General features: G+C 37.5%; 1 protein-coding gene across 2 annotated transcripts in view; it reads right to left on the reverse strand.

Annotated features, from left to right (window-relative positions):
* The window catches only part of SLC9A9 (solute carrier family 9 member A9), a 179476-nt gene that overhangs the window by 133949 nt on the left and 26531 nt on the right, over window positions 1-18996 (reverse strand). For both annotated transcript variants that reach the window (XM_048314656.1, XM_048314654.1), the window contains exon 5: window positions 7261-7376. In XM_048314656.1, coding sequence (XP_048170613.1) covers window positions 7261-7376 — 116 coding nt within the window. The remainder of the gene's footprint in view (window positions 1-7260; window positions 7377-18996) is intronic.

Raw genomic sequence — 18996 nt, forward strand, 5'->3', positions numbered from 1 at the left:
CAGGGGATCACAGTCCTTCCTGTGGTCTATCTTGCACTTCATAATCTCCAGCTGAAGAAGGCTGTCTCTGTTCTGTGTGTGTATTATTCTAATTCTTATTATTCTTATTATTTTCTCTTTGCATGGACAAAGCAGAGCTTTCTCTTTTCAAGCAGAATTTAATGTAAAGACCCCCAATTACTTGTCTGGTAAAAAGTTACATGGCAACTCACTGCTTCACTGGTACTCATTCTAGTACATAATTGTCCAATTGACTCAGTTCTCATAGCCCAGGAATCCCAAAGACTAGGAGTGTCTCTGGGATGTCATGTTCACATCCGACATTTTAGAAATGAAAATTATATACTTTTACATTCACATGACTGCTGATAATTCACACAAAAGCATGACCAGCTGATTATGCTTTCTCTTAATAACATTTCTTGGAACTTTGAAAGTGTTACTGCTAAGATTTTCTAAATGGTACTTAAATATCTATGTAATCTCAAAATCAGTTTATAAACCCAAAATAGATTCTCAGTTCTCCTGTGAGATTTTATGTCAAAGTGATCTCTGTTGATGTGTTATCTCTGAAGAATTTTGGAAGTGTTATTCTACAGATGACAATTTAGGAGATGTGTGTAGCTGAACATTTGCTGATATAGCTATATTTAAAGTAGCTAGTTATATTTAACCATCCTGGTAACCTCACCCATCTACTCCCACTGCAGTTATAATTTAAACTAGGAAAAGAGCTCTTTCCCCAGAATAGCTCAAAGGTGTAGGCAGAAGCTTTATTGACAAAAGATATTTTCTTGGTTCACCAACATCTATATTCATGTTTTTTGCCTGATTAGCAATGCTGACTTAATATGCTAAATGTGGACTCAGTTTAGTCTCCTGCTCTCTAATGTCATTGGCATAAAAACAGACTTGTTTTCTAAACCTATTTGCCACTTTCAGCTTTTGCTTATTAGCTAATTAGTTTGGGCTTTCATTAATAGTCCCTGTGATAATGATAGAAGAAAAAGAAAACAGTAATCAAAGTCCAATGTACTGCTGGGGTGTGTGGGTAGCAGGCCAAGCCAATTAGACAGATGCCTAAACATTCCTCTCCTTCCTCTTGCCTCCTAGGTAAACAACTTTCTCTTCTTGCTTTCTCTTCCAACTCTACCTCAAAAATATGACTTAAAATATTTTCAAATGAAAGCAAAATAATAAAGCAAGCAACACAGTAATGCATCAATTGCCTCTTTTGGGAGAAACTCCTCAGTTCACCCAATTCTCAGAAAGTATCTTCCATTTCAAATTTTTCCCCATTTCCAGGGGAGGTTATTGGATCTTCCACTGCTGACAGATATTTCTTTGATTTGTTTTTAAAGAACTGAAATGATGCTGGTTCCACAAATCCCAAGGGAGTCTAACTCTCTCTTCAGTATTCATACAATTTATAAATGCAGTTACTCCTGAATCATGTCTAACCCAAATCTCCCCTCCTGCTCTTCAAGTCTGTAATTTCCATTCCTAGCCTAATGAGAGACGAATAATTTGTCATATTTATTCCGATTTTCTTTCCAGCAGCATTTTATCTATTCAAAGACTCATTTCAGACATCTCCTCCCTAAAATGACTCACTTCTTTCAATCTCCTCCATTTAGTGTTTTCTTGCCCTCTAATCAGCTCATATCTTTCCTGAAATACAGTGCCTAAAATCAGATCCCAGTAATGTAGTTGACACTAGCTGTCAGGAAATAGAATGAAAAAAATGGTGTAGAACATGTTAATAAATCGTTTTCCTTTTTTTTTTGTTATGTATTGGTACTTTTGACTCATTTTCATATGTTGTAAACTTGAAATTGTTTTCAGAAGTGAATGCTCACTTATCTGCTATCTATGAAGATGCTTTAAGTGTAGCATTTATTCTTGTCTATTTTAAATCATTACAGGAATCATATTGAGTTCTGATCGTGTCTTTCAAAGTGTTTGCAATCTCCTTTCAGCAGAATATTGTACAATAAAGAAACACCCTCTGTTGCGCTAGCCAATTCATTAATGAAAATGATGAATAGAATCTGCATAAGAACAGAGAACTGCAGGATCTTTAGCACATCCACTGTGTTTTAAGAGCTCAAGGAAACATTTTCACCTTGTTTTGACCACCAGTTTCTAGTCATTTCCCCATGATCACATTTGCCTTCATTAATTATGAGAATCGCTGGGCATAGGTCAGAATGGACACATTAAAAGGGATGTGATACTCTGCTATGGAAGAAAGTTAATTTAAGTTACCTCTTGATAGAATAATGCTCTAGGAACAGTCATGTCCAATGAAGTCACATCGTGTTTTGTCTAATGGATGACTTTAAAACTCAAGGGAAATAATTTAAAAATAATTCTATACCACAGAAACATACCTAGTCTGTGAGAACTTTGATATTTAAGTAAAGACCGTAGATGCTGCACTGCAGTCAGCTCGGCCTCTGGCTTTCTGGAGGCACTGCTGAGGAACAGTAAGTAGGGCCTGCTTTGTGTGTGGTAACTACTCAAATACTTGTATATTCATTAGATACAATATGTATTATAAAAATACCAAACTACTTCTCATTAAAGTACACAGCATCTCTTATTTCAATGCAAGCATATGAGGACAGATATAGAGATAGGTAAAGAACTGGCTGGAAGGACAGGTCTTTGGGGGAGCACTTACACCTTCTGTGGCAGTAGAAATCGGACACAGATAGAAATAAAATGTACCAGAGCTGCTCACTCAGAAAGGGCTGTGAACTTCAGTTAAAAATTCGGTGATGGGAAGCAGGAAATAGTGAGGCATCTAAGATTTTCACAGTATTTATGCCAACAGAAGTCTGATTCACTTCTTCCTTGACTTCATGCACTGAGGTAACATCTGTCACATGCTAAGCCCAACATGATTTCAGTTGTACTCAAGTCATTAGAAGTGTCTGTGGAGCTGGTTTGTGAATGGTATCTTTTGGCAAATGTAGAAACAAACTGGCTTGTTATAGATCCCTGTAAAAAGTATATATAACTGAAATATCATCAAACTACAACAATCCCCATGCTAACTGTATTCAATGCTACTTTGCTGTTACTTTTAAAAGAATGAGGAAACTCAAAAAATAAATTAATAAAATAATTAATAAATAAAGTACTGGTATTATTGTACCTTAGTCTTCTGACTAGAACTATTAATATCTTTCATAGCTCATGGGCCTAAATTGTTTTAGGAGGGCAGTATCAAATGGGAAGAAAAATTAATCTTTTATTTCCTATTGACTTTATCTAAAAATAAATATTTCAATTTGAATTATAGACTTTCCCTATTAATAAGTCACAGCACTCACAGATTATTTCAGTGGTGAATAAGAAGAAAGCAGACACATATTTTAATTAAAAACACATTTATAAATGGTCTTATGTAACCAGTATTTGAAATGCATTATCTTGTATTTATACATTATGATTCCTAATGCAAAATCCTTTGATTTTATGAGAAAAAGAAACTGCTCTTTCTGATAAATATCCAATTTTATCAATAACAAGAGCAGTGCAACCCACAGCTCCAGTTCAGCTGTAACCATAGTAACTTCAAATAGGGAAGAGCCTTGTGATTGTCAATGTGACCAAAGGTAAGGGAGTTCACATAGCTCAGAAATAGCTGTGCTTCAGCAAGCCCTGTGAAGGTAAATCGGTTTTCTATACTTGAAATGTCAAAAATTAGGAAAAAAAAAGAAAAAGAAGGAAGGGCTAAAGGTATGTGAAATGTCTTTGGATGGGAAGGTCGTTGCCCCAAACATGTTAATAATAGCAGCCTTGGAGACTGCCAGAATTGTACGGTTCCCGTGTTTTTGGTGGCTGGGGCAGAGGTCTGATCGTTACATCCCTGTGCCAGGTCTGTTCTGTTCATTTTTCCATTACAGCCACAGGCACCCTGAACCCAGGCTCGTTGCTGCGGCTGCCTGTCAATCACAGGGGACAGCTGGGCCACAATTCCCTTATCTGCAGTTTCACTTTGCAGGTCTCTGATGGGCAGGGACTGAGATCTGGGGGCTCCACACCAGCACCTTTTCCTCACTCACTCTGCTGCTCTTGAGGCGTGACACGCGCATGAGAACATAGGGAGGAACTTCTCTGTCCCCTTTGAAGGGCTCACACCAAAACACTCTCAGAGTCAGGGTACATTAGAAATCAAAACCTAATACTAACACAAGGAAACCATTCAACAGTGAAACAGGGAAATCTGTGCTGTTTTATGCAGATGAAACAATAAGAAGATATGATTTCCTTGATGATGTGATAAATGATACGTATTGATCAGAATAACGAAAAATGTAAATACTGGTCTCATGTTTTAAACCAAGAATAACCAAAGGATAATTTGGGAATTTTAAAATTCTGTTTCTTAAAATTTAACCTTTCACCTGAAGTCTTAAAATGAGAAACTTTCTCTACTGGAAATGATAAATTATTTGAAGGAGACATTCTCTGTAAGACGAATTATTTGGTTGAGAGTAACCTTATTTTGTCCCTGAAGTTTCTAACTTTCCTCTCTAGAGACATGAAAGTTTTTTGAGGCATCAGAAAGTACGGTTGATATTTAAGGATCACAGCCTATAATGCAAAACACAGTCCCAAGTATATCCAATCATAAATTAATTTCTTAATCTTAGCTCAAGTGCTAGTTTTTTATGTAAGAGAACACAAAGCATATAAGAACAATTCTTCTGAATTATTTTTATGCAAAATTATCTAGATAAAAAATCTTCAGATAACCTTCAGAACTAAAACCTGCAGAGTGCTATGACATTATTTCCATCTTCTTAATAATACTAGAAAAATTTAGCTGGTATATGTTTGTTTACTGCCCTGACAGTAAAAGTCTTTATTTAACACGTAAACATCTACCAGTCATCTTTACTAATTCAAATAAGGAGCTCAATCAAACCAACTTCTGTCAAGTCAACAGATCAGTTTTTAGCATCTTTTGAGACTTAATTGCTTTCTACAGCCAAGGGAAATTAAATCTCTTTTTGAAATGATTTTATAATCCTACACAGTGAAGAATTAAATGAAAAATCATGTAGCAAATCTGACAGGAATTTATTTCATCTTAAGACTAATTTATTGTTGATAACACTAACAACATTTTACTAAAGATTTCTTTAAAAACCCCAAAATGAACCCTAGATATCACAGATAAAATCTTTATACTGATTATTTTATGCCCTGATATGTATCAGTCCTCTAGGGTGCCATATTTTAACTGATTTTGGAATGCCAGTGAGCTCTTTACATACTTGAGATTATAATTCACTAGCAAATCCTACAACACAATGAAATATTTTCAGCAGTGTCAACAATTTAATTAATGAAAAACTTAATTCAAAATTCTCTTAAGTCTTTGAAGGGTTGAAATTTATAGATAAGATTAGTGAACACATGAAACAGCTTATAATATTGTGAATTGATAGCAGAGGGAGCAAGACTGAACATTAAAAGCTATTGGACGTGCAGAGACACTATATAAGCAGACGAGTAATTAGAAACAATATTAATCAATGACAGTTTGTCACACTAAAAATAGTTTTCCCACCTGCAGCTTTAGCTTTTTAAGCCTGTTTAAAACTCTGGGAAAAGTAATCCTTGTAGCTTATTCCTACAGTGCAAGAGGTGCTTCTGTTTTGTTTATTTTGTTGGGTTTTTTTCCTTTCTCGTGATTGTTCCAGATTAATCAGTGGTGATTTAATACCCTTATAATACTCTTATAATCAAAATCAGTGCACTTACACATTACTCGACATAAGTCAACATTTGTGAAACTAAATAGTCTGGAAAACAGGAAAAGAAACTAAGCCAGCTGCAAAGGCCTATTCTTACCACTATCAAGAAATATACTTGGAAATTGAAAGGATGCTTTTATTCCATAAGAGTATTTTCCTAGGTTTTCCTTGTGCTTCCAACTTCTGTGTTTTTCTCTTGCTCTGAGGATAGGCTCCAATCATGTGCTGAATCTTATTAATGTAGCTGGGTGATCTGAGAAGTGGCAGCATATTGGATGCTTGGATTAATTTGAGAATAGCAATTTGATGCAGCTTTTACAGTAATCTTGCAACAACTGGTTTTGTGGAAATAAATTGTTTTAGACCGTACTTTTAAACCATCAGAATGATAAATCACAAGCCCAAAATCTTTTGTTAGATACTGAGAGTTCATTTAAAGACTGTAAAAAGTTTGTAGAACAATATTGCTTTTTCTCATTTCTTTTAAAAGCGAGAAATTTGAAAGCTTTATTCCTAATTTTCTTGAACAAGCTTCTCTAGGGTAGTTTTTTAACACTAATGCAGCATCTCACATGCATCACAAAATGTTTTCTGTTCCATTTCCTTTAACAGCTCAACTGAAATTTTTGCAAAATTCCAATGTACCCTTGCACAATTTTTGTACTTTGTCTTAGTAGATAACATATAAAAAAAAATCTTCTGTTCGCCTTCTCCTTTACTGTATTCCCACAGTTGCAAATAGCAATACTTTCCTTTTAATATCTGAGTACTCTTATTAACATTTTCAACATAACAAAACCTGGACAAATCTATGAAACCTAGACTAAGTTTGAGATTAGCCTGTTTTAATTAGAAGATTGGACTAGAAGACCTCCAGACATCCCTCCAAATCTAAATGATTCTGTAATTCTGTGATTCCAAAATTGACTGAGTCTGCTTCCCAGACTTTGCCATTTACTGTAACTTTAGGCTTTAAATCTCACATCTGCAAATTTGAGCCAATTTCTTGGTATCTGGTTTTTTAGAGTTGTATTTATCATGAACACTTTGCTCAAATTGTCACTGATACCTTATAAACAGTATTTATATGGCCAAATCTGAATGCTCCATTCCCCATATCTTTAAACTGGGTTAGGTCACACGTGGATGTGAGGTTGTAGTTATCATCTGTGAGGCTCCAGCTTACAGCAGCTCTCATATCAGCAATCAACAGGTGGTGTCCTGAAGATTGGAGAACATATTCCAAATCTTTTCAGCAACCTCAATTATAAAATTTGTGAGCTAAATCTAGGAAAAACCAATTATTAAAAACCCACAAGGGTCCTCTGGAGCCGATTTGATTTATGATTATCAGAATATCAGATATTTAACAGATAAGGAAAGAAAAAACCAAGAGCAGAGACTTTGAACATTTCTATGGCATATAAAATTCTTATTTACTCTTCTGAAAGAAGTGAAAAAGTAACTCATTTGAAATGGTTACCTGGATCTGTGGCAGACATCAGCGATCCAAAAAATAAACAGTCAGTGAAGTGGAATTCCCATTGCTTTAATTGGCCTATGTGTACCATGGCCTTCACAAAGCCATACATTATCAACCTGTCAGGGCAAAGATAAGACTGGCATCAGACAGCGTATTTAATACTTATGTTTAATTTACAGTATTAAACAGGTTCTTATTCTCTTCAGCTTCTTTCAGTGAATGTACAACATGAATACTGAACATAAACTGGTATCATACAGAAATTCCATTTCCTGTTCAACTGTCAAATATTGTATAAAATGTCAGAGAAAATTCCAAATCAAAGGTTTTTTGAGTAATTGCCATCTGCTGTTAGCAGAGAACAATGGTTTGGGCTGTTTATTTTTCAAAAGGAAAGATAAGGTAAGCTTAAGGAGACATTATTAAGACTAATTTGTCTAATGTAGAACATTTAAACAAAGGCAGTTCTACTATCAGCTCTGTGGCTTGCTCTGTATTTCTAAATGAATTATTTTGTTCTATCAGCTTTTAAATGTTAGCAGCACTCAAAGTTCCACATAAGGTCTCTAAATGGGTATATTTAACAACTCACAGTGACAGGGAGGCAACAAAGTCATAGATTTGGAACATTAATAAAGTAAGAAAACAGAAGAATAAGACTGAGATTAGCTTTGCTGCAGGAGACCTGACATTTTCTACACCCAAAGTTCTTTTTTTTTAAAATCTGGGGAGGAGCCCATCAAGCTAGAGCAAGTATTTTACCACTTCAGCAGGAAAAGAGAAAAACAGTAATGTAATGAAATACATGAGAATTCAGAATTTTCTAGATTATGCAAGTCTGGCACTTACAAAGTACCTCATCTCTAAAAAATGCTACATAGAATGCTGTCATTACACAGTAGAGGAGACACCAAATAAATATTTGACTTGCTGAAGTAAGAATCTTCTGGGAAACTGAACTTTTAACTACGGTAATTTCCAGTATGAACTGGCAAGTAAACCACACAAAATCTCAGCACAACAATACAAAAAACCTCTTTAAACTGACAAAACTAACAAAAGTAAATAACAGACACTGAAGAACCAGAACAAAAACTCTTCAAGGTTTTAATTATTCTGAACATTGGGTTGTCTTTCTATTTTTGAAGCTGGGCTGAATTTTGAAGCTTGTTGGTGTCAAAAAGTGGGGGGGGAAGGGTCTCCATTTGTAAAGGGTCCATTTCTTTTACTACCACAGTTCTGCTATGCATTGAGGAAAGGAGTTTGGAAAGCACACTGGCTGTCTGTGTACTGCTGGCAGGTTCCAGTGAGTTTGTTTATAAAGCTGCTCTCTAGGAAAGCTTCTTGGACATTCTTGAACTAGCTGCTGTTTACACGTAGAGGGGAAAAAGGAGAGCCATCTCCTAAGGCTTTTACAGAGTAATTACTACACACAAAACTTTCTAAATGCTCAGGAAGAGCTTTAGATGCAGCTCAACAGAGGCTTATTTTTTTGCAGGAGTTTCCTTTAGCAGCATCTGGTTTTAAGGGATCTGAAAAGAGACAGTGAAATTGCTTTGGGGGTTTTTAGGAAGCTTGTCAGAAAGCTCTAAATAGCAAAACCTCTCTTCAGCATAATGCTAGTAGAAGAGAGAGAATTTGTAGTTTTAGAGTGGAGAAAGTGGGGTATGTCTGATGCAGAACAGGGAGGCTGCAGGAAAGGTGCAAAGGACAGAAGCATTTTAAGTAGTCACAAACACTGGGAAGGGAAAAGTTACCAGAGTCTTCAAGACAGGAAGGCTGAATGCCTGGCAGGAGTTTTAGTCCTATTGGGTGGCTGAGAAAGGCCATGTTACACGTAGTAAGCAGCACACCTGACACGTAATCATACAGCAAAAGGCAACCATACTCCCAAAGTCCTAAAGGCACCTGGTAAAAGCCAGCCCGAGACCAGCACTCCTGGGAATGTGAGACAGCAGGGGTGTCCAAAAGACCTGTTGAGAGCAGCTGTATATGCATGAACAGTGCAGAAAGGGGGACAAGGTGACAGTGCATAAGGCACCTTAGGTACATGTGAGATGAGACAAATACAAATCAAAATAAATCCTTCAAATCTCTTGTGGTAAAAATGTGCCCCCGTAGTGTAGTCAGGTAAGAAATCTGTGCTGATCTTTGTCTCCTAAAAATCCCAGCCACATCTTCAGCTTGCAGGACCTGGCATCGCAGCACCCATCCCTCTGCAATAGAGCAAACTGAAAAAATTATGGCAATAAATATATATTGCCAGGTTGGTTTATAGGATACTGCTTTGAAAAGTAACTGCATGCTCTCATGCTAACTAAACTGGGAAAAGCTACCAGTTCTAAAAGACTCTACTCTTAAATTAAAGCTGTAGGGGACATAAAGAGAATGTAACAGAACCTGCTAAGTGAAGATACACAGTGCACACACACATGCCCTGTATCCTCAACACAGACAGCCCCATCTGCCTGATGATTTTATCTGCAGTTGTATTTTCTTCAGCTTTGTTATTCATTGCATTATCACTGCTGAATCTCACTATGGGTCTTTATTGTGTTAAAGGTTTTAAAAGCATAATTCCAGATTTAAAGTGTTTGTGCAGTTATGCTGTGTAGCATAGAAAATACTTGTAATTTAAGTCTTTCTTGCCAAATATGTTTTCTAGGCTGCAGAGAATTTTTTTTCTCATAGTCTAACTCCCTAAAGAATCTTACCCTATCTAGACATGATTATCTTGTAGCTTGAAGTCAGTTGAACATAGCTCCAGATTGTAATCATACAAGTAAAAGGTGAAAAAAATTTCTTCCTTCACATTTCTTCTTTTTCACAAGGAATAATGATATTAATAAGCCAACAATAGGAAAAGTAGATTATTTTATTCTTGCTTGTATATGAAATAACAGTGATTGACTGATACCATAATAGAAATAAAGAAGTCACTTGTCAGAATTTAAAATATATGCTGAAAAAAATAGTAGAGATGAAAATTAAAAACTCATTCCTTTATTTTGATTTTTCTATTTCTACCGTACCAATATATTTCCATAACTTTTTCCATACAATAGAATTCTTCACATCAAATGTTCTGGCTGTAGTGATCCGTTATTTCAAATTGCTCTATGTGCTACTACTTCCTTCTTTTAGTCATCTTTTAAATTAGTTTTGTCACTAGAACGGGTACAATCTTGGGCATTTCTCCAAAAAATCATTTTCTTACTAATCAAAGCAGGAGAAAACCTCACTGAAGTGTGTTAGATAACAATAAAGCAATAGTAGCATTACCTAAAGTTATTCTGTATAAATCACACAAGAAGAAAACCCCTCTGGCTATAGAAATAACAGAGATCAGAAAAGAACCTGACTTTACAAATTCACTGCATCCTCTGTTACCTGGGCACAGTGACTCTCCAACAGCTGAGCATTAGAACTGCACAGCTTTAGCTCTCACAAAGCTTTAGCGTCACCAGATCTGACAAACAGCTCCAGTGAGCCCTGCTGTGCTCTGGGGAGGTGCAAAGGGCCTTTGCTGGGCTTTTCCCAATGGGCAGTGCAAAAGATCTTCCATCGAGATTTTATTAGTCACAGATCATCTTCTGTTTGCTTCTTACATCAGAAGCTGGGATGGGAAGACTAAATGGAGAGAAACACACTCTGCACCTCAGAGACAGGGAAAGAAAGGCTGCGTTTTAGTAACCATGGCTCTGTAGGTAGCTTGGCTCCTCAGACAGTCCTGTGCTACTGGAGGTTTGGGAGAGTGAAGGCTGTTCAGAGGTGTTCAATCAAGCAAACAGGTATTGAAAGTCAATAAAAAATGCAGCCCAGGTTTCTATATCAGTCAATTTGGGGGCGACTAATAATTGAAAAAGTGAAGAAATCTGAGAGAGGCTTCAAAATTGCAGGGCTGTCATGCCCTGTTGTTTCATTTAAGGGAAGACCAACAATATTTGTGTTTGATGCTTTAGGACTGGCTTGAACGAGACTATGCAGAAGGCCTCAGTGTCTGAGCCTTTGCTTAATTAGAAATATCTCCTATGGATTTTTCCTCATGAAAGTAAAGAATATAGTCCTCTGTAGTACATTCAACCATGGGAAATATCTATTGAAATATAGAGATGCTTTCCTTTAAAATGCAAAAAACCCATTTTGCCCAGGTTCAAAATTTCAAGACACAATTGTAGATTTTGCTGGTAAATACTAACAGTGTAGCAAAAGTAAGGAGTGAATAAAAGGGGGTAAGGTGTGAACATAGATGAGATGAAAAGTTAGTTGAGGTCACCAATCTTTGCTGGAATCTGTCAATAAATGGTATTTCATGGTTTGGATTTTTTTTTAAATCTCTTATCTCTTTTTTCTGACTGACTTTCAAAGAGGTCTTACTGTATTAGAGTTTTACAACAGTTTGCATCACAGACATACAAATCTATTCACCACCACTCACAACTGCACCAGATAATTTAATGTATTTTTAATATTTCTCTAATGAGTATAACACAGCTTCAGGATCCCTGATCTCCACTTAAATTAGAGCCATTACACATCATATACCTAACAACAGGAACCTCTGCAGTGAAAAACCTGCACTTGATCTTTGAGTGCTGAGTAAAATGTAATAATTACTTGGGTAAATGAGCCATGAAAAAAAGTCAACTGTACTGTGTCCAAATCATAGTGCCACTTAATATTTTATTGCACTACACAAATTTAAACATTACCTCAAGATTTATTTTACTCAGTGTTAAAAATTGAGAGAACCTCAAAGAGATAATGAATTACTGACAGTCTTACACACATATTTTGAGACAGACATCCTCATGACAGTAAAAATAAATCTAGAGAAATCAAACATAAGATTTTTCAGATACAATAATGAAAATTATTTTAGAAATTCCAAAATCACTGTTTTGCAGAAGACGGTGGAATTCTAAGGAAAATATTAGTGACACCAAGGGACTTTCATTATGAAAAAAAAGGACTGAAAATACCCCGTTTACAGAGACAAAATAAGACAGTGATTGTATTATCTACAGGAGTTAAAACCAATGTAATTAAATGTCAATAACTCAGAGTTCTCAGATTACACAACTGTTGTCTCATCCTGAACTAACACACAGAGTCAGTCAGGGGTCGGGTAAATTGGGTTCACTGGTTAATTGGCTCATTCAGTCAGTCAGCAATGAATTCACTTCACCAATGAAATACTTCAATGATTATCATAATTCTAGCAATCTTAACCTGCAAGGTTCTTTCTTTACCTACAAGAAGTCAGTATTCTGAAAAATTTAGTCTTGTCTAAATATTTAGACATTATGAGCTGTTGCAGCTCGTAAAATTGCCTCTAATACGAGAAGTTTGTCTCTAGTTCTCAGCTGAGTGGATGCTTTGTATTCTGAAAAGTTGAGACCCCTAATCCTATCCCATTATCAATATAAATGTCTGACTTTAATATTAAAGACTCTGCTAAATCCATGGCTTTAGCCACATCTGATAGCATTAAGTGTGACAGATTAGCTATGGACCCAGAACAAAACTTTGTATCTCTTTTCTTCACCTTTGAAGGTTCAAATGTGCCAGCATTTAATATCACTGTGTATCACCTTATTATTATATTGACAGAGGGATATATGAGGATAATTTTTTCTTTTCAACCTCAAGAACGTTCCGTGTGTCAAAAAAACTTCTCTATGAGTTTTCTTCAGAACTCCATATGACAGAAAAATCCTACTTTCAGAAATAGTTTCCAGGACAGTCAAGAATGTTAGTATAAAAGACCTGTCTGTGGAAAGTCCTCAAACCTCTCAGATCTGAGTGATTAAAGGAAAAAAACAAGTCTGATTCAGCAGAAATTCAGAAGAAAAGTATTTTGAGTCAAGGAAATTACAGCCAATAATGATTTTAATTCCCTCTCCAAGTATAGAAACATTGCTGGATCCTAACCTGCTATCAATCTATGTTGAAGAGAGACTCATGCTTCTGGTTATTATTCATGCTGAACTAATTAATGAATAATTCAGCTATTCTCTAAATTTCAGAATGAACTCCTCCAAAGATTCTGAAACAGCAACACTTTTGCCCCACATTTGAAAATACCAAGTAAATATTTGATTTAACACAGAAAACAAGAAAATCTTTTCATTTAGTATTTCATATCAAAATACATAAACCTCATGATCTCATTTGCAAGGAACTGCCACAGTAGGTTTTCACTGGAGCACCTGATGTTCCCTTTAAATGAACTTGTATTATCATTAAAAGGTAATTATGATCAGTTTGTGATTTCAGAATAATGTAAATGAGATTAGGGAATAACCTGCTGTAAAATAGGGCATGAAATGAACTATAAAGAAACATGTTTGAAACAGTTTAACATTTTTATTGGATTAGCTCAGTCAAAGAGTGGTACAAATAGCTCAAGAACAAAGAAAAGAGGAATTCATACCTGCACTATAAATGAAGATTGCCAGGTACCCTCAATAGATATTTAAGTTAGTGCAGTTTTCAAATGTAAAATGTATTGTTTGATGAAAAAGTTAATTGTGTTTAGGACAGACAGGGATATTGCCAAGGCTTGAGAGTTTCCAGGTGCTTACCTGGGTTTGGTTCAGTCTCCCTTAGAAAGAAGGGGCACTTTAGAATATCAACCAGCTTTAAAATACCAAACTTCCACATTTCTAAACTAGGGTGTGGTTACCTCTCGGGATATGGATCAGTCTTGTGCCTTAGTAATTGAAATCCAAAATTTAGACCTCTGGAAGTGTGAGAATTCCTCTAAGTGTATAGACAGGAAAAGAAACACATCCAAACTTTAACAAACATTTTAAGTTTGGGTTTGCTTTTAAACAGAATCCTTCCTCCAATGAACAAAGATGGAGGAGAATGATAAAATTTCTTGTGTCCAGGCTAGCTCCTGTTTCTAAGGATTAAGAGCATTAATGTGCAATGATGCTCATTGGGGTTTTTGTTGGAAAAGAAGTAAAAATTAACTGATGGACAGGCATGCAGATAGGCCTAAAGTGACATGAAACTACTGTCTTTCAGAAATAGGAACCTTCCAAGCCAAGAAATAACTTCTCAGGGTGAAAGTATTTGTGGTGATATGATTCAGAATGAATCAGAAGGACATGCTTTGAAACATTTAACTTCTGGCAAGCAGGTTATCCCCTGCTTATACAGTTATCCTTAACTGGTGTGCTAGATAGAAATGGTTTTTAAAACATTAAATATAGCAGCAGGGTCCCTGAGAAGCCCCCTATTGTGCTACTGTATTTTTATTTTAAAACCCTCTGATTTAATATGTTTGTGGCTTCTGAAGTTGTAATAATGAGTTTGAGAAGTATCATTGTCCTATAGAGGAGGAGTCTGCTGTCTTGTGGGAGCTGCATCTTCCCCACCAGACTATGCTCCTGGATCCCACAGATTCAGTGCCAGTAGAACACAAATACTTCAGTCAGCTCCTTCACACAGTGGTGTTGCTTCTTCTCCATAGTACACAGCCATTTCTTCATTGTAGTTTTGTTATTTTTATATCAAAGTGCATCAAGTATGTATCTGTTCTTTAATTATGGCTAATTATGATAATAAGAATGATGTGCAGAAGATTTGACTTTCTCCTCGCTGATGCCTCAAAACGTCTATGGCAAAGACCTGTGCAGCACTGTTAATGGGGGAAGAGTGAATTTGGGCAACAAGATGGAAGTACGACAACTTATGCTTCTATGTTTCTGTATTCCAGTCCCTGCTGCTTAGGCAGCCTCAGGCTTTATGGCAGTGACTGGCCTAAAAGGTCCCAAAAATTTCTGCCACATTTGTTGCCAAAAATACCTACCTTCAGCCTCAAGAGGTGCAGCATTTTCACAGTAAATACCTTGGGGCAAAGACTCCTAATAACCAAACACATGGAATATTAGGCAATTGCTGTTTGTGGAGAGTGTGAGGGGTGGATAAGAGAAGTCATTCCCTAATCCTCTGCTTTTAGGTATGTTCCAAGCAACTGGACAAGTTCAAGGTAGTGAATGACAATGCCAATGACAACATCCTGTCCCTGCTACTGAGTTCTAGATATTCAGAGTGCAAGCTGCTTTCTGTCAGATCTGGACATATAAGGGGGATCCTCACAGGCTTTAACCATGTAAAAAGCCCCATGTAGAATTCTTTTTTTCCCTTCTTTTACTATAGTTCACACTGCACAAAGCCCACCCACACAGCAGCACGCGTATGTTCTGTGGCTTTATCCTGTATTCATGCTCCTCACTGACAACAGCCAAGGACAGATCCCATTTAAGCTTAGGAATTGTCAAAAAATTTGGTTAGCTATTGCTAGCAGAAGGCAGTAGGTGGAAGTTATTTCTTATTCCTTCTGGGGTTTAGGATATAAACCTATAGGATCCTGTAGGATATATGATGGAACCTCTAGCATAAATATACAGATGTGTCAAGATCTGCTTCACTCCCTGTCTAGGTTTTCATTTCCTTTCCCCTGAAGGCAGAACGACCTTCTAAGTAAATGTATTTTATTTTTCTAGCACTGGGATCTGATAAGGAGACTTACACAGGCATAAGTTGGGTGTATAAAAGAAAGTTTTCCCACAGCATTCCTGAACAGTTTGTGAAAGTACCATCTCTAGGACAGACTGATTTGGTGCATCTCAGGGAGGTCACTTCTCTAACTAACGAGTGCTCATGCCCAGTTACAGGACATGCTGTTCCCATTACAGGGTCTTTCATGATTGCTGTGTCTTGTTTAACGAAGTTTCCCATTCCACAGGATGAGATTTGACAGTCTTTAAACCCAAAGATACTGCTGTAGCTTTTAGTTGAAATGATTAAGTGGAAAATTGCCTTAAATGTTTCCTGGGTGAGGCAAAAGAATAATTAAATTCATGAAATGGAAATGCAGTTGTGAGGTGCTGGCTGCTTTCTCATGGAAAATTTACTTTGTAAATACATGAAAAATGAATAGTTTTGATGAGAAAAGATTGAGATATTTATATAAATTATTTTGACTTTGGAACAGCTCTAACATAGTGACAGTGGATTACAGGAGATAAAATTCTTAAATGTGTATGTAAAACCATCATGGGACAAATGATTTTTGTCTGACTCACGTGCATATCAAATTAAATAGAAACACTTCTGTGCTGAGTGATTGAAACAGAGCAGCTATATCAGTCCTGAGAACTGCATACTAAGCTTAAACTGTCCTTAAACTTTCAGGGTTTGTGAAGGTAGAACAAAACTACTGATTAGTAGAAAAGCAGGTGCAACTCATTGGGATTCAGGGTAAATATCCAAATATGTGTCACACTGTGCAGCTACGTTTGCATCAGGATGTAGCAGTAGCTCGATAGTGCTTATCACTCTGATAAAGCATGCAGAACAGGGAATGAGAAACAGCCTACAGCCAAAACTGCTGGGGAAGTCTGGGTGAGGAAAATGCAATGTAATTATCATGGCTAAGGCTTGCATGGACATTGGGGTAAATGTTACTATTCCTACAAAAGTGCGTAAGGGGATCTTTACACGCCCATTATTTAGGGGTTTACCATTCTAGAAACACAAACACCTTTGCTTGTTATGCTGGGCAGGGTTCTGTTAGAGGCTCAGTTACTGAACACTGACAGACGCTGCTGTATTGTTTCCTACACACCAGCGCTGGCTTCAGAAATTCTCACACAGCCCTCTAGTGATGTGGGCGAGGACATGGGTGAAGTGGCTTTGCAGTAATGCACTGCAATCAGACATAGATTTGACAAGAGGCTGGAAAATATTTTTCCAGCAATAGGACTGATTAGGCATTCACAGCTAGAGCTGAAGCACTTTGGAAATGCAAATAGATTTGTTCTCTATAATGGCAGCAATTACTGCTTTGCTTCATCCTATAGCTGGATCAAAGCAGAGAGAAAAGGACTGACATTTCTGCACACTAGAATTGCTCCTTCATTCTTCCCATGCTTCCAGGTTTTTAGGTGTACTGGACAAAACACCCAAGAATGAACTGCAAAGTAGCCTTTTAGGGGTGGAATAATGAGCTCTACAGTCTAATAGCCCTTTTACTGGTCTAATTTCTGTGCCTCCATGATCTACGTCTTCATTTCATCACTTCAAAGATCAGAGAAAGATTATATTCTTAAATGAGCAAGACTGAAGTACATTCCCTCATTGGGAGGACACCAACATCACTAAGCATTCTTACTATGAGCTACAGTCACTTTTGGGATTGATTTTATAGAGCAGCTGTAGCCAAATTCGTTTAACACTCTATTGGGTTTGGTGGTGGGGTTTTGGTAGTGAAGGGGGCTAAAGGGGTGGCTTAAAGGGGTGTGAGAAGCTGCTGGAAGCTTCTCCTGTGTCTGATGGAGCCAATGCCAATAGGCTCTTGAGACAGACCTGCTGCTGGCCGAGGCTGAGCCCATTGGCAGCGGTGGCAGCATCTCTGGGATGAGCTATTTCAGTAGGGGCATAAAACCTGCACAGATGGAGACAGGAGTGAGGATATGTGAGAGAAACAGCCCTGCAGACAGCAGGGTCAAGGAAAGAGGGGCAGGAGATGCTCCAGGCGCTGGAGCTGAGATTCCCCTGCAGCCCACAGTGAGGCAGCTGTGCCCCTGCAGCCCATGGAAGTTCATGGGGGAGCAGAGATCCACCTGCAGTCCCTGGAAGACCCCATGGCAGAGCAGGTAGATGTGCCTGAAGGAGGCTGTGACCCCATGGGAAGCCTGTGCTGGAGCAGGGGAAGAGTCTGAGGAATCCTCCCCCGAGGGGGAAGGAGCAGCAGAGACAAGGTGTGATGAACTGACCACCACCCCCATTCCCTGTCCCCCTGTGCAGCCATAGGGAGGAGGGAGTGAACGTGTGACTGGTTAAGCTGGGGAAAAAGAGAAGGGATTTTTTTAAGATTTGTATTTATTTCTCAGTATCCTACTCTGATTTGATTGGTAATAAGTTAAACTAATTTCCTCAAGCTGTGTCTCTTTTGCCCATGAAAGTCACTGGTGAGTGATCTCTCCCCGTCCTTATCTCGACCCAAGAGCTTTTCACTGTATTTTCTCTCCCCTGTCCAGCTGAGGAGGGCAGGGACAGAGCTTTGGTGGGTCAGCAGGGTCAGCCTGACACAAGAACAGTTTAACAGAGTGTCTATTTAGATCTCACTGTAAGCTGTAAGTTGCAGAAATATTTTTTTTCCCCTTTAATCTCATATGGACAAATGATTACTCAAAATGGTTGCCAGCAGCAGGTTTTTTCTGTAGGTTGAACCTCAGTTCATCAGATACTGCTCATGTCAAATTAGAGAAGTCCTTAAATCAGGCCAGGCCTTCACAGATGGAAAAAAAATTGTGACTATTCACAAAACTTAAGAGTGCTTCAGAAATAAGTAAGCATTGTTTTAGGCTGCCTGTTGGTATAGCTCCAGGTAATTAAGTTAGTAAGTATTTCTGGAATTTCTTGACAAAACTTTAACAATTGGTCTTAAAATCTCTCCTTCCTTCAGTTCAGAATTCTTGCTGTGTTAACTTTGTATTATACTTTTCATATTATGTCTTAGGGGTTTTTAATACACACAGCCTTTTTTTTTTTCACGGCAATCTCTTGTGTACAAAATCACTGTTCTCTGGGAGCACTGACAGAGATGTTACAGATTTACTCACATCCCCAAACTGGAGGCACCAGTCACTTAGGCTGAACAAGGGGACAAGGATGCTGATGTTTGCTCTGGTACCTGAGTGAGCACAGCAGAGCTGG

The sequence above is a fragment of the Corvus hawaiiensis genome, chromosome 10 (genome assembly GCF_020740725.1).
Source record: "Corvus hawaiiensis isolate bCorHaw1 chromosome 10, bCorHaw1.pri.cur, whole genome shotgun sequence".
NCBI classification, from domain to species: Eukaryota; Metazoa; Chordata; class Aves; order Passeriformes; family Corvidae; genus Corvus; species Corvus hawaiiensis.